Source organism: Nicotiana tabacum, chromosome 6 (genome assembly GCF_000715075.1).
Source record: "Nicotiana tabacum cultivar K326 chromosome 6, ASM71507v2, whole genome shotgun sequence".
Lineage (NCBI taxonomy): Eukaryota > Viridiplantae > Streptophyta > Magnoliopsida > Solanales > Solanaceae > Nicotiana > Nicotiana tabacum.
The window spans coordinates 87,640,390-87,659,373 of NC_134085.1; the positions used below are offsets into that span (position 1 = coordinate 87,640,390).

Genomic DNA, 18,984 nt, shown 5'->3' on the forward strand with positions numbered 1-18,984 from the left:
CCTTTGCTTATATCCATCATACATGTCCTTAATCACCACAATGTAAGCTACCTGAATACCTTTTACATCTAGGCATCTCCAAAGAACCTCTGTAGGGACCTTGTCATACACTTTCTCTAGGTCAATAAACACCATGTGCAAATCCTTCTTCCCATTACCATACTATTACACCAACCTCCTAATAAGGTCGATTGCTTCCATAGTTGAATGACCTAGCATGAACCTAAACAAGTTGTAGGATATAGATACTGTCCTCCTCACCCTCACTTCCACCACCCTCTCCTAGTATGGCTTAGTAAGTTGATACCCTATAATTGTTACAGCTCTGGATATCTCCTTTGTTCTTGTATAACGGTATCATCGTACTCCACCTCCATTCATCTGGCATCCTCTTCGTCCTAACAATAATATTAAATAACCTAGTCAGCCTCTCCAAGTTTGCTATACCCCCATGCCTCCATAATTTTATTGGAATTTTGTCTGGCCCGGTCTCTCTCTACTCATCTTATGCATAACCCCCATGACCTCCTCAACCTTAATATGCCTATAGTATCTAAAATCTCAGTAAGTCTCAGAGTGCCCTAAGTCACCTAGCACAATGTCTCTATCCCCCTCTTCATTTAGAAGTTTATGAAAGTAAGTCTTCCATCTCCGCTTAATCTAAGCCTCCTCCATCAGTACTTTGTCATCCTCGTCATTGATGCACCTCACTTGGTTAAGATTATGGGCCTTCCTCTCTTTTTCCTTGGCTAGCCGAAATAACATTTTTTCTCGTCTTTTTCCCCAATTTCCTCATACAAACAACCAAAACTGCAATCTTAGCGTGTGTGATCGCTAGCTTCGCCTCCTTCCTAGCTTCCTTATATCTTTCTCTGTTCGCTCTCATCTCCTCCTCGTTTGTTCTCTCCACTGACTTCAGATACGCCGCTTTTTTTGCTTCCACTTTTCCTTGGACCTTGTCATTCCACCACCACTCGCCTCTATGCCTACCAGAGTTACCCTTTGTGATCCCTAACACCTCTCTCACATCCTCCCTTATGCAAATCACCATCAATGTCCACATACTACTTGCATCCCCATTCCTCATCCAGGCTCCCATAGGCATCAACCTCCCCTCCAACTCTTGATCTTTATCCTTAGTCAAGGGTCCCCACCTGATCCTCACTCGACCCCATAGAACCCTCTTCTTCCTCTTTATTATAGTACAAATGTCCATCAACAAGAGCATATGCTGTGTCGCAAGTGTCTCACTCAGGATAGTCTTGCAATCCTTGCACAACTCTTTATCACACCTCATAAGGAGGAGATAATCAATATAAGTATTAGCCACCATACTTTGGAAATTAACCAAATGATCTTCCCTCTTTGACAAATTATAGTTCGCCACCAACTCAAAAGCCTTAGCGAAGTCCAACACTGAAGTACCTCCTCTGTTCCTATCACTAAAGTTGAAGCCACCATGAACCTCTCCATTACCACCAACAGTCGTCCCAATATGCCCATTAAAATCCCTTCCTATAAATATCTCAGTGTGCGAAATACCACGTACAACCTCATCCAAACCCTCCCAAAAGCTCCTTTTAACCTCCTCATCCAAGCCCGTTTGGGGTGCATAGGCACTAATGACATTCATATTAATGGGTCTTGAAAGTGATATTTTGGGTAAAGAAGAAGGTGAGTAGTGATGAATTGATATAAATGGATTTTTTTAGTCTTTTATGATTCCAATAACTTGATAACCTAATTGATGAACGAATTGAAGGGGAATCACCATTTTTCGAAGAAATAACACTAGTTTTTGATTTGGATATTCTTGAACCTAGGGTTTGTTAGAGAAGACAATGAATAGTGACTTCATGATGTTGGGTTGTTAACATAGTATCATTAATGACTCCAAATAAATATTAAATGATAAGAATGGAATTGGATAGGTTAATGGAGAACCTATTGGATAATTTTGGGATGGTTGAAGGCTTGTTGCTGACCTCTGAAGCCTAAATGGATATCTATGAATCTTTTGGGGTTTGTTTTGATGTAGTTGGCATATCTAATGGTATATATCAAATTATTGGCGATATTTGAGCATTTTAATCAATTGGAGTGTTTTAGTGTTATTTGGATCTTGAAGTTTGAGGTAACTTGATTAAGATTTACTCTTCTTTGGGGGTTCTCTCTAAAAGCATATTTAGAGTTAATACGTGATATTATTATAAATATGCATCCGTACTAGTGGGTATAAGTAGGAAGGATGTCATCATGTGTTCCTATGTTTGTTACTTGCAAAGTTTCATGTGATTTTATAAGATTTTATTTTTGAATCTTGTTTTCAAAATAACACTTAAGGAAAACGTTATAAGTTTTATTAAAATTTATGTATTGATAAGAATATAAAATATTTGAGTGCTAAAGATATATTTTCATAAAAAAATATGTTGTTTGAAATTTGAACAATGGAGTAGCACTTGTTGTACATTTAAATGTCATGACCCAAATCCCACCATAGGCTGTAATGGCGCTCAATACTGCAGTTAGGCAAGCCAACAACTTAACAACATGCCGATTGATAGTCCATAACACATTTTATAACAAGTGATGAAATAAATAAGCGGATTTATTGGTTCTTTTTTTGGAAAAAGTATTGATATAATATTATATGTTCAAACGTTGTCGAAATATAAATTTAAATATCATCACAGCAATACAACCAAGAATGAGAATCTAAATCCACAAAATTTGGGGTCACAAGTGTATGAGTATCTACTAGGATGTACGATACTACTACAACATATGTCTGGAATATAAAATAGATAGGATACAGTAAATGAATAAGACGGGGAATCTGTGTGCTGCATATCGTAACATGTAATGCAACTCACTGCAAAGTCTTCTCAGCATCTGCTCCTATGCACTAAGATGAAAAAAATGTACATGTCTCAGTACCTGACAATTAATGTAGAAGTATAGTATGAGTACGTAAATCAATGTGTACCCAGTAAGTATCTTGCCTAACCACAAAAAAGTAGTGACGAGGGGTCGACATCGACACTTACTAGTGAGTCAATAATCAAAGTACAATACAAGTATACAGGTATGAGGCATAACAGGTTAAAGCAATAGAAATAGATATATGTGCATAACACGATCCACAACAGAAGAGTAAATACAAAGTCCTCAAATACTGTATAATACTTAGAACGAAATATATAATGGTCAACATCAATAAATTGTCACATCTCAACTCAGGAAGACTTATAGGTACGCTGGCTCTTTATCGAATATTATGCACGATTCTGCCGAGGCGAGCTGCCCAATCCCCTAAGAGTGATGGCATGATTCCCTACTATTGTCATACGGCCCAATCCCATAATTATAGTATACACTGCCAAGGTTGTACGGCCCGATCCGTGGATGAATCTCATAATACTGCCGAGGTCGCATGGCCCGATCCATAATAGTACTGTTGAGGGGTTCAACCCAATCCTATATGAATAGGGAGACTTTGATGGGTCACTAGCCTAAATCAAGAATATATGTGTAAGTTATGAATTCTTAGAAGCTTTCGAACGAATATGCACAACGCAGAAGAAATCCGTAGAATGGAGTATAATTTACACAACTAATCAAGTAGCACGTCAAGTATCTAAAATAGCAAATTCGATATTCTACGCAAGTGTAGTCTCGAGCTAAAATATAACTTAAAGCATTTAAGCAGGCGAGAATAACTCAATAATATTATTGAAACATAGTGTGAGTCTACGTCTACCCGGATATGATAAAGAATCTAGCATACGCATGGACACTTGTCACCTCATATGTGCGTAGATCCCATAACACGTATCACGTAGAAAATATAACACATACGAGGTAAATTTCCTCTTACAAGGTTAGACAGGAGACTTACCTTGCTTTGAAATTCGATAATCGGCTCCAATGCCTCTCTGATACCTCAAACCAATGCCAAATGACCCGAAACTAGTCAAAGAACATGCAAACGAATCAAAATATTCTTAAAGACTCGTAATTTTAACAATTAGAAACAATTCCCAACTCCATACGAAAAGTCAACCCCCGAGACCATGCGCCCCGATTCAAAAAATGCTCGAAGATAAATACTACCCATAGTACCACAAACTCAAATACATAATTTATTCCCAATTCCATGTTCAATTTTGAGGTTAAAACTCAAAATACAATATTTTAGGTTTTATTCCAAAATCTCACAATTTATATAAATTTCATGTTCAAATCCATATATAATTCATGTATTTAACTCACAATCAGTGGGAATCACTTACCTTGTGATAGATGATAAAAATGCCACTCCAAAATCGCCCCAAAATCGGCTCCAAAAAAGAAAATGAGATGAAAATGAGCTATGTCCTGATTTGCATTCTTATACACTGCCCATGCATCGTCCATCGCTATCGCAGAAACAACTTCATGATCGCGAAGGACAAACCAGCCTCGCCCAAAAAATCCTCTCTGTGAACTTGTGTACCAAGCTCGCAATCGCGACCATCAGCCTTCCAAGCCAACGCGAACGCGAGCCCAGCTCTACGAATGTGAAGGCCAATATACCAGCCTCAGCAATATGTCTTCCAAGATCGCGACATTCCTTACACGATCGCGTAGAGAAACTTTCCATCCCAAAAAAGCTTATCACATTCACGACCTTTCCACGCAAACGCGTAGGACAACCTAGCCACTAACCGCGATTGCGATGCCCTTTCTGCAATCGCGAAGAAAAATAAGTCTTCACCAGCTCCACCCACCCCTTCACGATCGCATGCAATCACAAAGCATACCCCTAACACCAGAAACCAGCAACTACAAAATAAAGGGAATTGGTTCGGAACCATCCCAAAACACACTCGAGGCCCCCGGGACCCCCATCCAATCATACCAACAAGTCCTCATACCTTATAAAACCTCATCCAAAGGCTCAAAATGCTATGAATAACATCAAAACAAAGAATCCACTATCAAAATCCTTCCTTTAACTTTCAAACCTTCAACTTCGCCAAACACGTTAGAATCACACTTAGACATTCCGGATCACGACCAAACATCAAACACAAATTCCAATCAACTAAATTATCCTATCCAAAGTTCGATCCCACCACCTAGAGTCTGATAACACCAAAGTCTACTCTAAGTCCAACTTATCTAATTCAAAACCTTCAAAATGTGAACTTACGATAATAAGTCCCGAATCGCTGCCGGACCATCCGATACTCAACACGGACATACACCCAAGTCTGAAATCACCTTTTAAGCCTATAGGAAGCTTCAATCCTGATTCTATGTTTGTTTCAAAAGTAAAACCCTGGTCAACTCTTCCAATTTAATTCTTTCGAATTGAGAATTATTTTTCAAATCAAATTCAAATTTCACAAAAAACAAAACCGATTTACACGTACAAATCATAATATATAAAGTGAAGCTATTCAAGGTCTCAAATCGCCAGACAACATTCTAGAGTTCAAAATGACCGGTCGGGTCACTATATTCTCCACTACTTAACCAAAATACGCAGACTGCCATGCTAACATGTTCTTGCCACAACACCTGTATAGCCTTAACATACTGAAGGAACCAATCATTTCCCCTACTAAACTGACCCAACTCCTCAATTTTATCTTGACTTACCTTAAAAATAATACCTCTCTTTTCCAGCACACAATGCACCTCAATCAATACTCATCCTGAGTGACCCCAAATCACAAGGCCACATCGTCTCAATATACATAAGGTATTTTTTACCCTCTCATACACTTAATAGTACCCAGCCTCCCCCCTCTCCCTGCTGTTATACCGGTTCCGAGGAGACCTTATGCAAATCTGAAGTTGTTTCTTCTATCTCTCTAACACTGCGTTAAAGACCCGGTAACAACATATAAATACACCAAGTCCCTTTTACAATCCACTGCAATACTCATTCCTCAGCCACGGAACAAACCCAAAAATCCTTAGGCACCACACTTTATATCTTGAACCTACTATAACCATTGTTGAGAGTCGCCCACTCTAAGCCAGTCCTGATTATATAACCAAACTACTAGTGCTCCATTAGCACCTGAACACTCCAAAGAAGCAATGAAATTAATCCTTTACTTTGCACATCACATTCACAAGAATTATAATATCTGAGTCCCACAATCTTCACATGAATCGATAAGGCAAAATGTAACATACATCCATCAGATTCCTTGCTCGAATTACCCCTGATGTTTTTTCGTCAGTCAGAACTAATCCATTAATGTACCGATAACCAAAAACTACAAAGATACATAACCACGTGACCCAATCATCTACGGTAGGCTCCTTCAGTTGGATTTAAGCCACAATCACAAAATCCAAGGACCTGCAATGACTTCTCCTCCTATCTACCATGATCTCACACCGTTACTAAGACAAATTTCTCACAAGATCTTGTTGCACTAATCATAATACATCCCGAGTATTAACTCCAAAATGCACTCTCAACTTTCTGATACTCGCATCATCTTCTTCAAGCGATCCAAGCCCACATCTTACTACAATCTTCCCGTTGGATAGAAGGTAGAACGTTTCATAGGAACTTCATAAGATATCATACACCCTTAATCTTCTCACATGAGATAGCCCACCTGTGTGACCTTATATCGGCATCCCCAATCGACATCGCCATGGGTATAACCACTTCAAAATCTATCAATCCTTCTGAGTCCACATCCATCCACTAGCCGTAAGAATCCATTCATTCCATCTACATCAACAAAAAGTACAATAACTTATTCAAAATTAGATGCTATGTTGCGTCCCAAAATGATAATCAAGCATTAACATTCCTCTACATTCCAAGTAAACTCCTTTCATCACATTCGAATGTCCTAGGTATATAAACCACAATCTCAAATGAAACACGTAACTTAGTTAATTTTCCACATGACCCAAATCACACTACCTATTCTCAAAGCAATGCGTCTACCGTACCAGAAATTCATACAATACACTACCACTCCCACTCCGGTATAGCCATCTCGCGGAGCCAACAACTCGATCTCTACTACTCATGCTTGGCCTGCTAACAATTCACCCACCGTGAGACATATCCCACCATGTCATTTCTCATCACTCCCAACCATAAAGTTATATACGGTGAAATCATAAGACTTGATTTCTCGCTGTCAGGACATTTCGGAAGCATGCCTCGGGACCCTGAGTGCGGGAGGCCGCGACCAAGTTCCCGACCTCGGGGCTCGTCGGAGCCCGATTCGGAGAAAATGAAGACCGAAGCCAGGACGGAGGGAGAAGCCCCCCAGGCACATGGCTACGTCTGACAGGCCTGACCTATCCAAAGCCTATGCTGAGGCATCACGTCAAACCATCCCATCTCCGTACTTTGTGTTTAATCTCCACATATTTGTACCATACCGTGTTCCCTAGCCTATATAAGGGGAACCCATACCACTTTGTAAAGGGCTGATATTTCTCCATTTCTCCACCAAAGCAATAATATTTCTCTCTCTCTCTTTCTCCTATTTTGTTCATTCTCATTGGCTCGAGGCTGCTTTAACATTATTGTCTTCTTACTTATTTCATGTATATTGCGCAACTTTGGCCGTAAAGAGCCTTGCTTGATTGTATCCTTAGTTGTTATCCTATTCCCGATTGCCCGCGATAGCTCGAGATCGATTCGAGTCCCGAACCCGAGATCCTTATCGACTGGCTTTGCATCCGGGCAACAAGCCCCTTCGGTTTGGTTTCTGCCTCTTTTTGCCCCACATTTCATCGTTAAGCTTAGCATTAACTGCTTTAACAACTAGCTCGAGAATAGATTACGTATTTTTAGAATCCCATTTACAAATTTAATTGTTGTTACCATTTTCACGGTAAACAGTTTGGCGCCCACCGTGGGGCTAAAATAATAGTGATTATTTTCTTGCTAGTTTCGTCACACAAATGCACATTATCTTTCACATTTTCTCTTGCTCAAGATTTTTGATTTCAGGTTAATGTCCGGCTAGGTAAGCAAAATCAAAAATGACTACCCCATAAACCACGACAAAAACAATATGGTTGCTCCAGAGGTTAGCGTGACACCGCAGGACCCCGATAACGCATTTAGGTTGATTCAAGCGGACGCGGGCTTGTAAAGCGCGCAACAGGTCAATGAATCCTTGCGCACCGATGATAGCATACAACGCATTGACCGACAGGAAGCTCAAAAAATCCCGGCCCGGGTAGAACAGGAAGTTAATATTCATGTTATATTTGAAATGTTACAGGCACGGCAGTTGGCTATCGTTCAGCTGCAAAGTCGCCCGGAGACTCCCAACGCAGTAGTGCCAGAGAAACCTCCTTATGCTGAGCTGGTACCTGAGAGATCAAGTAATGACAGATCAGTAACCGACCCCACCGTAGTGAGGTTGCTTGGGAATCTCTTCGAAAGGATCAAATCAAGTTGGTGGAAGCTCGTACAACAACTGTCTCCCAAGGAAACAATCTCAGAACTCGCTTCACAAAAATTCGGAACGCCAAAACCCACAGGTGCGACAGGACCTCAGATCCCTACGGGCACACCACCACTTACGCGAGATCATTCAATGGCAGCAACCTCCAAGATGATGAGTTCGAGCCCGTCTCGTTGAGGAAGTTTGAAGAAACTCTCTCGAAAGAAACCATGACGCAGCGCCACCGCTTGGCACCTGACCTTACAGACTCACTTACAATACCAGCGTGGTCCTCCGCGGAAGCATGCGCCGACGCCATCAAAGTAGTATTGAGAGGGCCCGATACACCTGAGGCCAAATGAAGAAGAAATGAAATACCGCGGGAAGCCGCACCCCATTCCCTGATAGGAAGAATGAGATTGCTCCCGGTTTTGGACGATCAGGCAACACAGGCCTTCACCAGAGGCCTGAACGAAGCATGCCCGATGACTCTAGGACATTTCAAGCGAATCCTGATCAAATACCCAGCCGAGGTCTGGTTAGATTCCCACTCCCGACACTGGCCACGAATCAGGGCCATGGACAACCGTCTGGAAACCTCCCCGAGTTTGGTATATGACTCCCGACAAATAAGTTGATGCCAAACGGATGGAGGTATCATCCATGTGCTGTGAATGGAAGGAAAGACTCGAGATGTAATCTACCTCGCAACAATAGGGAAATATCCCGAGGATAGCACCCTCGAGGAACCTCCAATGGAACCAGATTTAACAAGGCACAACTAGCAGGGAAACCCCGCCCAGCCGAGTACGATTTCAGCATTACTATACCAAACATTGTGATCACCATTAGTGAAACCGGGAATGCCAGGCGACTCAGACCTATTCGACCAAGACCCCTTTAAGGGAACTATGGCCTAGCGCAGGAACCGCAGGGGCACGCGCGGTCACTGGCTCAAAAGAACGACAACTTTGATATTCAATAGAGATCGCTACCATGTATCATCGAGCGGTCAGGCTCGGATCCAGCTCCAACGGAGGAATGAGATCGGGAAAAATGAAGCTGACAAACCACGACGTATTGCCACGATAGTAAAGGGGCGGCGGCACCCTTCAAAGATCCATAAAATGCAGAGTAAAATGGCTCATCACCAAGGAAAGACAGGTCTAGGGAATATACCCAAAAGACACCCTTGCATCCAAGGAAAGAGACTCCGAGACTTCTGTAAGCACGTGATTTTTGCCCAATATGAGAATTACTCCCAAAAAATCCAAAAATAAAATGATTTTTCTTTGGTGTGCAATTTTATGATATTTTGTGATATTTTGAATAATTATTTTTATTTGTCTGTGCGTGTTTATTTGATAAATTAATAAAAAATACAAAAATATGTCGCATTTGCATGTAGGATTTAATTCTATAATTGTTACTAATTAAATTTGTTTACAAAAAATGAAAATTACAAAAATAGGCATCTTTTGCATTTTTAGCATTTAATGTCCAAATATACAATTTTATGCTTAATTATTACTTAATTGTGCGTTAATTGTTATTTGGAGTTAATTTGCACTTTTATAACTTAATTTAGTTCTTAATAATAGTTTAAGTATTTTTATAATTTAGTTTTAGAGAAATAAAAGAAGAAAAGAGAGCGAAAATATAAAGAAAGTCGGAATTGGGCCTCGTCTTCGATTTCAAGCCATAGGCCCAAAAAATGGCCCAATCTTCCCTACGACCCAGTCCATTTCGAACTGGGTCGACCCAGTCCATAACCCAAAAGACCCAAACCCCTTTGTCTTACATTTTACAAAACAAAACAAAAATTAAAAGACAAGAAACCCTAACACTAAACCAATCCGCCCCCACCCCTCCTATCTTCTTCTTCTTCCTCAAGCTTTCTCAAGCACACATCCATGGCAGCCCTTCCTCACGCCTCCACCACCTCAACACACACACACACACATGACATTCTCCATCGTCCCATCGACCCCAACACGAGCAGCCATGGCTGCTTTCCCCCCCATTTCCCGTTGTCGAAACCAAACGACCATTGGAGTAGCTTCACGTCCGCCATTGTTGCTGCGTTTTCTTCCAGTCGTTGCAGCTGCTACTGCTGTTCCTTCGTCATCCATGGAGGTCCTTCTGCTTCCATCTTCTCAACCTCAAGTCCAAACGACCAAGCTTCTCCGTTCTCCAAAACGCAGCAATGAGAGCTGCTCGAAACCAGCCCAAAAACGAGCTCCATTGTCGCTCCGTCATGTTGCTGCGTCGCTGCGTTTTCAGCTTCACCATTGCTGCTGCTGCTCACGTTTCTGCTCCAGCTGCTTCTCGCCGGGTCTGCCTTCGTCCTCTTCGTCGAGCTCAAGCTTGAGCTCGACATCCATGGACGCCGCTGTTTCTTCTTCATCGAAGCCCAACTCCATCGCGCTACTGCTGCTCCGTTCCAGCTGCTTCTTGCTGCGTTTTTCTTCATCTTTCACCTCAAATGATGCTTGTTTCTTTGTCGTCTTCAAGTCCGTTTATGCCCAAGTTCGTTGGTTTCGTTTAGAGTTCGTTCAATGTTCGTCGTTGGACATTCACGGTTAGTTATTCTAAGTTCTATTACGTCCATAATTTGTTTGATATTTTCAGATTTTGAATTAGCATAAGTTTGCTTTATTTTTCTTATTTTGTTTTAGATAAAAATTGTTAGTTTAGTTATATTGTTGTTAGATTTAAGTTGAAGATTTAATTTAATTATTTTCAGTTTGTTTTATTAATTTTAAGAGGATTTAGTTTTAATGTAGAAAGGTGTTAGTTTAAATCGTTTAAATCCGTTGTTTGTTGTTAATATAGATTTAATTCGTATTCATTTTTTGAAGTTGGTTTTAATTTAGTGATTTAATGTGAAGTTATGTTTTGGTTTTAATTTTTGGATCATGCATCTTTGTTATAAGTTTCGTTGGATTTAATTTAAGAAAGATTAGTTGATTATTTGAAGATTAGTGATTTGAATATGTTTATTTGTTTTGTTTAAGTTTAATTCAAAGTTTGAACAAAGTTTGTTTGTTATTGTTATTGTATATTTTCATTCATGTTCATACTTTGTTTGGTTGATCTTGAATCCGAAATTTGTATAGTTTGATTTCTTGTTTACCATTTATGATTATTTCTTGAATTGGTCTCATAATCTTGTTTAAAGTTTAATATAAGAATTGTTTGTTGTAATGTTGTTAGTAGTTGATTTTAAGTTCAATATGATTGAAGTTAGAAATCTAAATATACTTGTTTGTTGTTGTTGTTTAAATCCAAAAATAGGTTTGTTGCTAAAATATTGTTCAATCAAATTTTAGTTGTTCTTTGTTGTTCAATTTGTGTTCATGTGATTTGTTGTTGAAATGTTGTTAAAATCATGTTCATGTGATATTGTTGTTATGATGTTCATCCATGTTCATATTGTTGTTTGAACATTGTTAGAAATTGATCATATTGTCTATATTTTGGTTAAGTTTGATTAATTGATGTGTTATAGCTGATGGGTAGTTTGGTAAATTTGTAATACGTTCAGGGGTAGTTTGGTAATTTCAGTAAGGTCGGAAGGGGTAGTTTAGGAATTGTACATTTTGAAATTGTTTATTTGAAGCATGGGGGACAAAATGAAATGGGGTGGGTTGTGATATGATTATTTAATATAAAGGGGGGACAAGATTTAAATTAAAGGGGAATCTTGCATTATTTTAATTAAAGCATGGGGGACAAAATATAATGGGGTGGTGTGATATGTTTATTTAATGTAATGGGGATGAGTGGAAAGATAATGGGTTGGGTAGAGAAAAAGTATTGATTTAATTGATTAAAAGATTTATGGGATGGGATTATATATATGGGAAGTCTTGAAGACAAATGAGGGAACAAGAATACAGAGAGAACAGAAAAGATACGAGAAAAAATACAGACACAGATAGAAAAAGAAACGGACAGAGAATAGAAGAGAGAAAAAATCCGAAAAATATTTAAGCTTTCAAAATAAAAATAAAAGCTAAAAAATCTACTGCTTTCTTTCTTTGTTTGAAATTAGTATTAATGGTTGTTGTTTCATTTAAAGCTTAAAGCTTTTGTTTTTGGGATTACTACTCCACCGGTTTGTACTGGGTTGTTACTGTTGCTGGGCAGTTGTTGATGTTGTACTGTTATTACTGCCGCTGATTCTCATCTTCATTTTCTTGCTTCCAATATCAGGTACATATCTGTAAATTCATGTCATGAAAAGCTTCAACATGACATATTAATGAAGTTCGGGAATTATAATTCTGTTTTCCATTCGTTCAAGTTCATTAGTTTAAAATTTGGTTTTGTTTCAGTTGATTAATATAGTAGTACGTTTGTCGTGATGAATATAAGATAATTGTTACCTCTTAAAGTTCGTATAAGTGTTGTAATAATATCACCTATTTCGGAATTTTCATTAAGTGAAGTCATGATTGAATTATCAAGGTAGGGAACATGACATAAAATGGGTCATTAATTACATCCCGTAATATTGTTAGCTAAATGTAAAGTAGAATGGAAGTATCAAGAAATTACATTATTAGTATATCTTGTAAAAAATCTGATTTTTGGTTTAGATTGATATAAGTTGTATGTTCATATATGGCATGATGATGAGTATATATATAATCATATATGGAAGGTGATTTGATATAGCTCGTTACAATGTTAGAGTGTTATGAATGTTTTAAGACGGACAATTGTGTTGCATGTAAGGCAATTTTATTCAATCGATTTGTATAATAATTCCCTTTCTTATCAACTTGATGCCTATCTACCATCATAAACAAATTAATCAAACGATTATAATTTTGGATTAAAAAACAATTAATGTAGAAGGTGATTAGGTTTATAGATTATAACATTTTTTTAGCATTCGCTTCAAATAGAACAATGAAAATTCTTCAAAAATATCACTTCCTTACATCCATTCTTTCCCAATTTTTATACATAATTTGCATGTTGTCTATTTGGGTAGGCAAATATTGTATTCACTAAATGGTAGTATTAATCACATATTTATTTTTACTCCACAAATTCGAATGGTTTGAGGAATATAATTCATACGCGAAAAACATAAATTGCGACCAACGTCCAATAAATTGTAAATTCTTTTTAAGGAATTTAGAGACTAATAGAATATTTATTTCTCATGATGTTCACATAAAAATACGTGGATATAATAAACAATTTGTAAACAAATTTATACTACCATCAAGAATATTTTTGTGATTAGGGATACGTTCGCGTAACCTAATTATATTTCTAAAGGCAATTCGGATTATGCGTTCGCGCAAATTCGATCGAATATTTAATAAAAGGGATTTCTCGGAGAATATCATTATTAATTTCATAAAAACCCGAGATGTGAGGTTCACTACTTAATTATACAAAAAGGGCGAATATTCTTGATTTTATTTAAAGCATAATTTCGAAAATAATTATTTTAATAAAAATATTATCTATATTATTGTGTACACGTGCGCGTGACACAACTCCGCATGTTTTAAAAAATATAATTTATAACACGAATATACGTACGCGTGATTCGATTCAAAGAAGGGACTTTAAATCTAAATAGAAGCGGTAACAATAAAATCATGCAATAAAAAATGTATTTAGCAAATCAAAATAATCAAGCCGAATATAACAGTTGAGCGACCGTGCTAGAACCACGGAACTCGGGAATGCCTAACACCTTCTCCCGGGTTAACAGAATTCCTTATCCGGATTTCTGGTGCGCAGACTGTAATACAGAGTCATTATTTTTCTCGATTCGGGATTAAAATAGGTGACTTGGGACACCGTAAATCTCCCAAGTGGCGACTCTGAAATAAAGAAATAAATCCTGTTTCGACTGTCCTTTAATTGGAAAAAACTCCTTACGCCCCACGCGGGCGCGGAAAAAGGAGGTGTGACCGCTCTGGCGACTCTGCTGGGGATAAACCCAGAACCACTGGTTCAGGGTTCAAGAATTCGAGCTTAAAATAACTGCTACAGTTGGCTTTATTTATTATCTGATTTTTACATGATATATGTTTAATGTGCTAAATGATGCTTTTACCGCTTTAATATTATTTGAATTGTGTATATAAAACTGCTACGAAACCCTTCTTCTTTCTGAGTCTTCTGAATTTATGGTGTACACGTGCGCGTGGCCCACCTTTCTGTTAAAGTCATACCAAATAAGACGAAGTTGGGACAAGTAACTAGGCCGGATAGACTTTCGTGCTCTCGGTACGTTGCCCCCGCTTCGGCTCAAACTGTCCGTTTGGGTAAGCCAGGGCTAGATCAATATGCCTCAGGTTTTTTCACTTAGAATAACTCAGCTTCATGCCGGATCCCTAGTAGGAGCGATTGTTTGCATCACGTGCATTTGACTTTGGAGACTCAACACAGGGGTTGAGTCTGTCTAGGACAGGTGTACCCAAAAAAAATGACCATCCTGATGCATCTTACTTGCTGCTACTTGCGCATTTATTTGATCCGGATTTGTGTGTTGACTGACTTTTGAATATCATGAATAATATTTTAAAATTGAAAAAAAGAAATAGCGGTTAGGGAATTGACTGTTTATTTTTGAAAAAAAAACCAATGCCCAAATACTGTCAAAACTCTGCCGAAATTTTGAGAAAATGAAAAAAAAATGTTTTATTAGTTTGTTTTATTAAAACCAAAGAAAAAATAGAAAGAAAAAAAATCGTTGTTCTGTCTTATTTTTCAAAAAAATAAAATATATATATATAAAGGGTTCTGTCTTATTTTTCAAAAAAAATATATATATATATAAAGGAAAATAGTTTGTCTTCCCCTGAAAATGACAATGAAAAAGAGTCTTACTTTTAAAATAGTTTTTTTATTCGTTTCTGAAAAATTCAAAATAATAAAATAAAAAGAGTCGCGTTGAAAGTGGTTTTATTATTTGTTACAAATATATAAAGTGGTTTTATTATTTGTTGCAAATATATATATATATATATAAATCCAAAAAGTTTTTCTTTATTTCCAAAAAATGTATATATATCTTTATTTGTTGCAAAAATATTTGTCCTGCCCAAAAAGTCTGGAAAAGTTTTTTTTTAGACTCCCAATTTTAAAAACAAAAAAAAATCCAAAAATATTTTCCATTATTGACTTCTTTAGAAAGTCTTTTTAATTATTAAAAAAAATATATATTATAAAATAAAACAAATTCGAAAATATTTTCCTTCTTCTTTAAAAATTGAAAAGAAAATTCAAAATTCAAGAAATATTTTTTTAGAAAGCATTTCTTTTATTAAAGGTAAAATTCCAAAAAAAAAATATATATATTTTTTCTTTCTTCTTTAGAATAAGAGAAAACAAATGAAAATTCAAACAAAAAAAAATATCTTCATTTTACTTTTGAAATTCTCAAAGTTCGAATCAAAAGAAAAGGAATTCTTAGAAGTCTTTCTTTCAAAAAGAAAATCAATCAAAAATCCAAATATATATATATATATATATATATATATATATATATATATATATATATATATATATATATATATATATATATATATATATACTTCCTTTCTTCTTTTAAAGCAGTTCTTTTACAAATTCAAAAATAATAATAATTTAAAATTAGTTTACTTACTTTATTCATGACCTGCCCGAACTACGCCGGTTTGATTCTCACCGGATGTGAGATACGTAGGCAACCCTCATCGGGTCCAACCCCCATTTTTGCTAAAATAGCCAAAAACCAATAAATAAATAAAAAACATGTCAAAATTTTAATTTTTTCATAAATAAGTCGGGTAGTGTCCAGCCTCCACTTTTTGCTAAAACAAAATAGCCAAAAAAAAAAATATATGTCAAATTTTAGTTTTGTCATAAAGAAGTCGGGTGACGCTGTTTTATCAAGACATAGCCGAATGTTCCCGAAAGGGACGCCGGAAGGCTGACTTTGCATAAACAGCCACCTTTGGGTCATTTTTTAAAATTTGGTTCAGTTGACCCACACAGCCTTAAAAAATCTTCGTCCCCGAGGCGCTGAAGGGCCGTGTTGCACCACCTGGTTTTTATTGTAATTTTTTAAAAAAAAACAAAGAGTCAACGATCAGGTGAATTTTTTTTAGTAAAAAATAAGCCGAGCTAGCTTCGACAGTGTCTTAAACCGTTCTTGCCGAAATAGCCTTAGAGTATCTTTCAGTTGTCGAAAGGCTATTTTCGTAAAAGAATGGACAAGTTTTTAAAGTGTCATAAAATAATCCTCTCCGGCCTCAAAAATTTGGAAGGGGCCACATTTGCAAAAATAGCCGTTTGATTGCATTTGTCAAACGGGGAAAGGAAGCTGGCCGTTTGTTTTTGAGTTTGTAAATCTTTTGATTAAAATATGTGGGTTGTTTGACTTTCGAGTTTGTAGGTCATCTTCAAACCATTGAAACCCAGTTTATTTTAATATGAAAATTGAAAAAATGATTAGTATTGTTCATCTTTTATTGGTCCGAACTACGCAAGGTCTGATTCATGCGGGGTCATGATACGTAGGCAATCTCCATAAGATTCGACCACAACAAAAGAAAAAGCAAAAAAAGAGAATGAAAAAGAAAAAAAAATGAAAAAAAAGAATGAAAAAGAAAAAGGAAAAAAATGTTGTTAATAATGGGGACCAACGGAGTCCATTCTAACCTGTTTCGCTTTGAATCACAAAGAAAGTTAAGGTGGTTGGTTTGTGGTAAGCCGGAAATACAAGACCCAGAAGCACACTTTGCAGGGATCAGGCTTGATAACAGAAGCACTCGAATCCTATTGGGACTTGTTGACTAAGGTTGATGATATTAAAGTTGGAAATGGTCTGGACAATACTGCAAAGCTCAGTGGCTAAAGATGCTAACTTTGATAAAATGGGAGGACACTCCGTTCCTTGGTTAGCAAGAGAGAAGCTTGTGGTGGCTTATTTTGTTGTCATTTCTGTTGTCCGGATTATTCTTAGGGTTGTAATCCGAATATTGTCTTGTGTCAAACCTTCTTATCTTTCCATTTTTGTCGTATCAGTTTGTTTAAGTCTCGTTGATGTTGTGTTAAGATTTTATTCTGGTTGTTTTGTTTGTTTTTCTAACCATTTCGCCGGAAGTCTAATACAAAAGTCGGTCTTTTATTATTTCCAGTCATCTTTTTATTTAGTCCTTTTGTCATTTTCGTTCAATGCCGATTCTAGGGACATGACATGCGCACACAGTTTGGGCCTAATCTTTAAAGTTAATCATAAAACCCTGGAGAGGTGATCAAAGCATTTAAGGGAAATAAGAACAGTTTGATATTATTTGAAACCCGAGCCATGTGGAACTGGGGCAAGTAAAACATAAAGAAAACCGTTAAATGCAAGATTCGCCAAATTGGCATGAGGGTCGTGCATGAGAGTGAGAGTGTCGCCCAGCAGTGCTTTAGAAATGACAAATGAAAAAGCAAGTGTTTAACATAATTGTCAAGTCCAGCACCATCGGAAGAGACTATAAATCTGTGTTCAATTATGTTGTTTTCACTTGGCATGTTTTGAAGACTGGAATGACGAAGGCATTTTGTTCTGCTACCTAAACACTTTATCCTTCGTTACCCCTTTTGAGCCTTATTTTATTTTCTTTCATACCCCTCGTTCGGAATCAATAGCAACGACTAGGAAATACGAGCCTAGAAGGTAAAAAAAAACCGAAAAAGAAAAAGAAAAATGAAAAAAAGAAAACAAAAGAAAGTCAGAAGAAAAAAGAGGTTGGGAACTACGTTTGACCTGATTCCTCAAAGAGGATACGTAGGCGCTTCACAGCTCGGTCATAGGGTGCATAGTGCGCATAATGTGCGTAATATGCATAGTGTAACAAAAAAAAAATTTTAAAAATATATATAATAAATAAATAATCCCCAAGCAAGAAACTGGGGCAAGGGTTGCGCTTGTTATAAACAAATATGATTTCGAAGGTTGTAATATTGAACCCCAAATTGATTTATTTTTGAGCCTTTAATACCCTTTCTTTCTAAGCTTATCCAAAAAACCCACATTACGGTCCAAATAAAGACCTTCTGATCAGTCTGCAAAAGATGCCAAGTCAGACAAATGAGAGTCTTACCGGCGAACATAACATTCTGTTCCACAACAGAAAGAACTCTAATCTCCGGCAGAGAGAGTCATACCGGAAACACTCCAAATCCCCAGCTGGAAAGTAATACAAATGAGAGAGTCTTATCGGTGAAAATCTTTACGGACACCATAAGGCGACGCAAGCTGAGAGAAAAACCAAAATGAGAGAGGCTTGATAGTGAAAACCCTTCGGGCACTACAAGTCGAATAAGATTGGGAATCAGATGGGGAATCGCCAAGTCAAGGGAAGATCTCGAAAGACGATTGATGACGAAGGATATGCCACATGTGCATGTCATGACCATTAGAGTCGGTATTTGCGTTTGATAGGTTTTTATTTATAGTTTCTTTTGTTAAAGAGTCATCTTTTTCCGTTGTCTTTTATTCTGTTCCTTTTTATCTTTCTCCTTTCATAGAAAATTC

At 37.3% G+C, this 18,984-nt stretch overlaps 1 protein-coding gene across 1 annotated transcript; it reads right to left on the reverse strand.

The window, feature by feature from the left end:
* Positions 1 to 721: 721 nt before the first annotated feature.
* On the reverse strand, positions 722 to 1,633 carry LOC142181919 (uncharacterized). The gene has a single exon (XM_075255606.1). It carries the CDS (start codon positions 1,631 to 1,633, stop codon positions 722 to 724), a length of 912 nt encoding a protein of 303 aa, XP_075111707.1.
* Positions 1,634 to 18,984: the final 17,351 nt, after the last annotated feature.

What these genes read in the sequence shown, in the direction of transcription:
- LOC142181919 (XM_075255606.1), bottom strand. Translation starts at nt 1,633, where the DNA reads ATGAATGTCATTAGTGCCTATGCACCCCAAACGGGCTTGGATGAGGAG.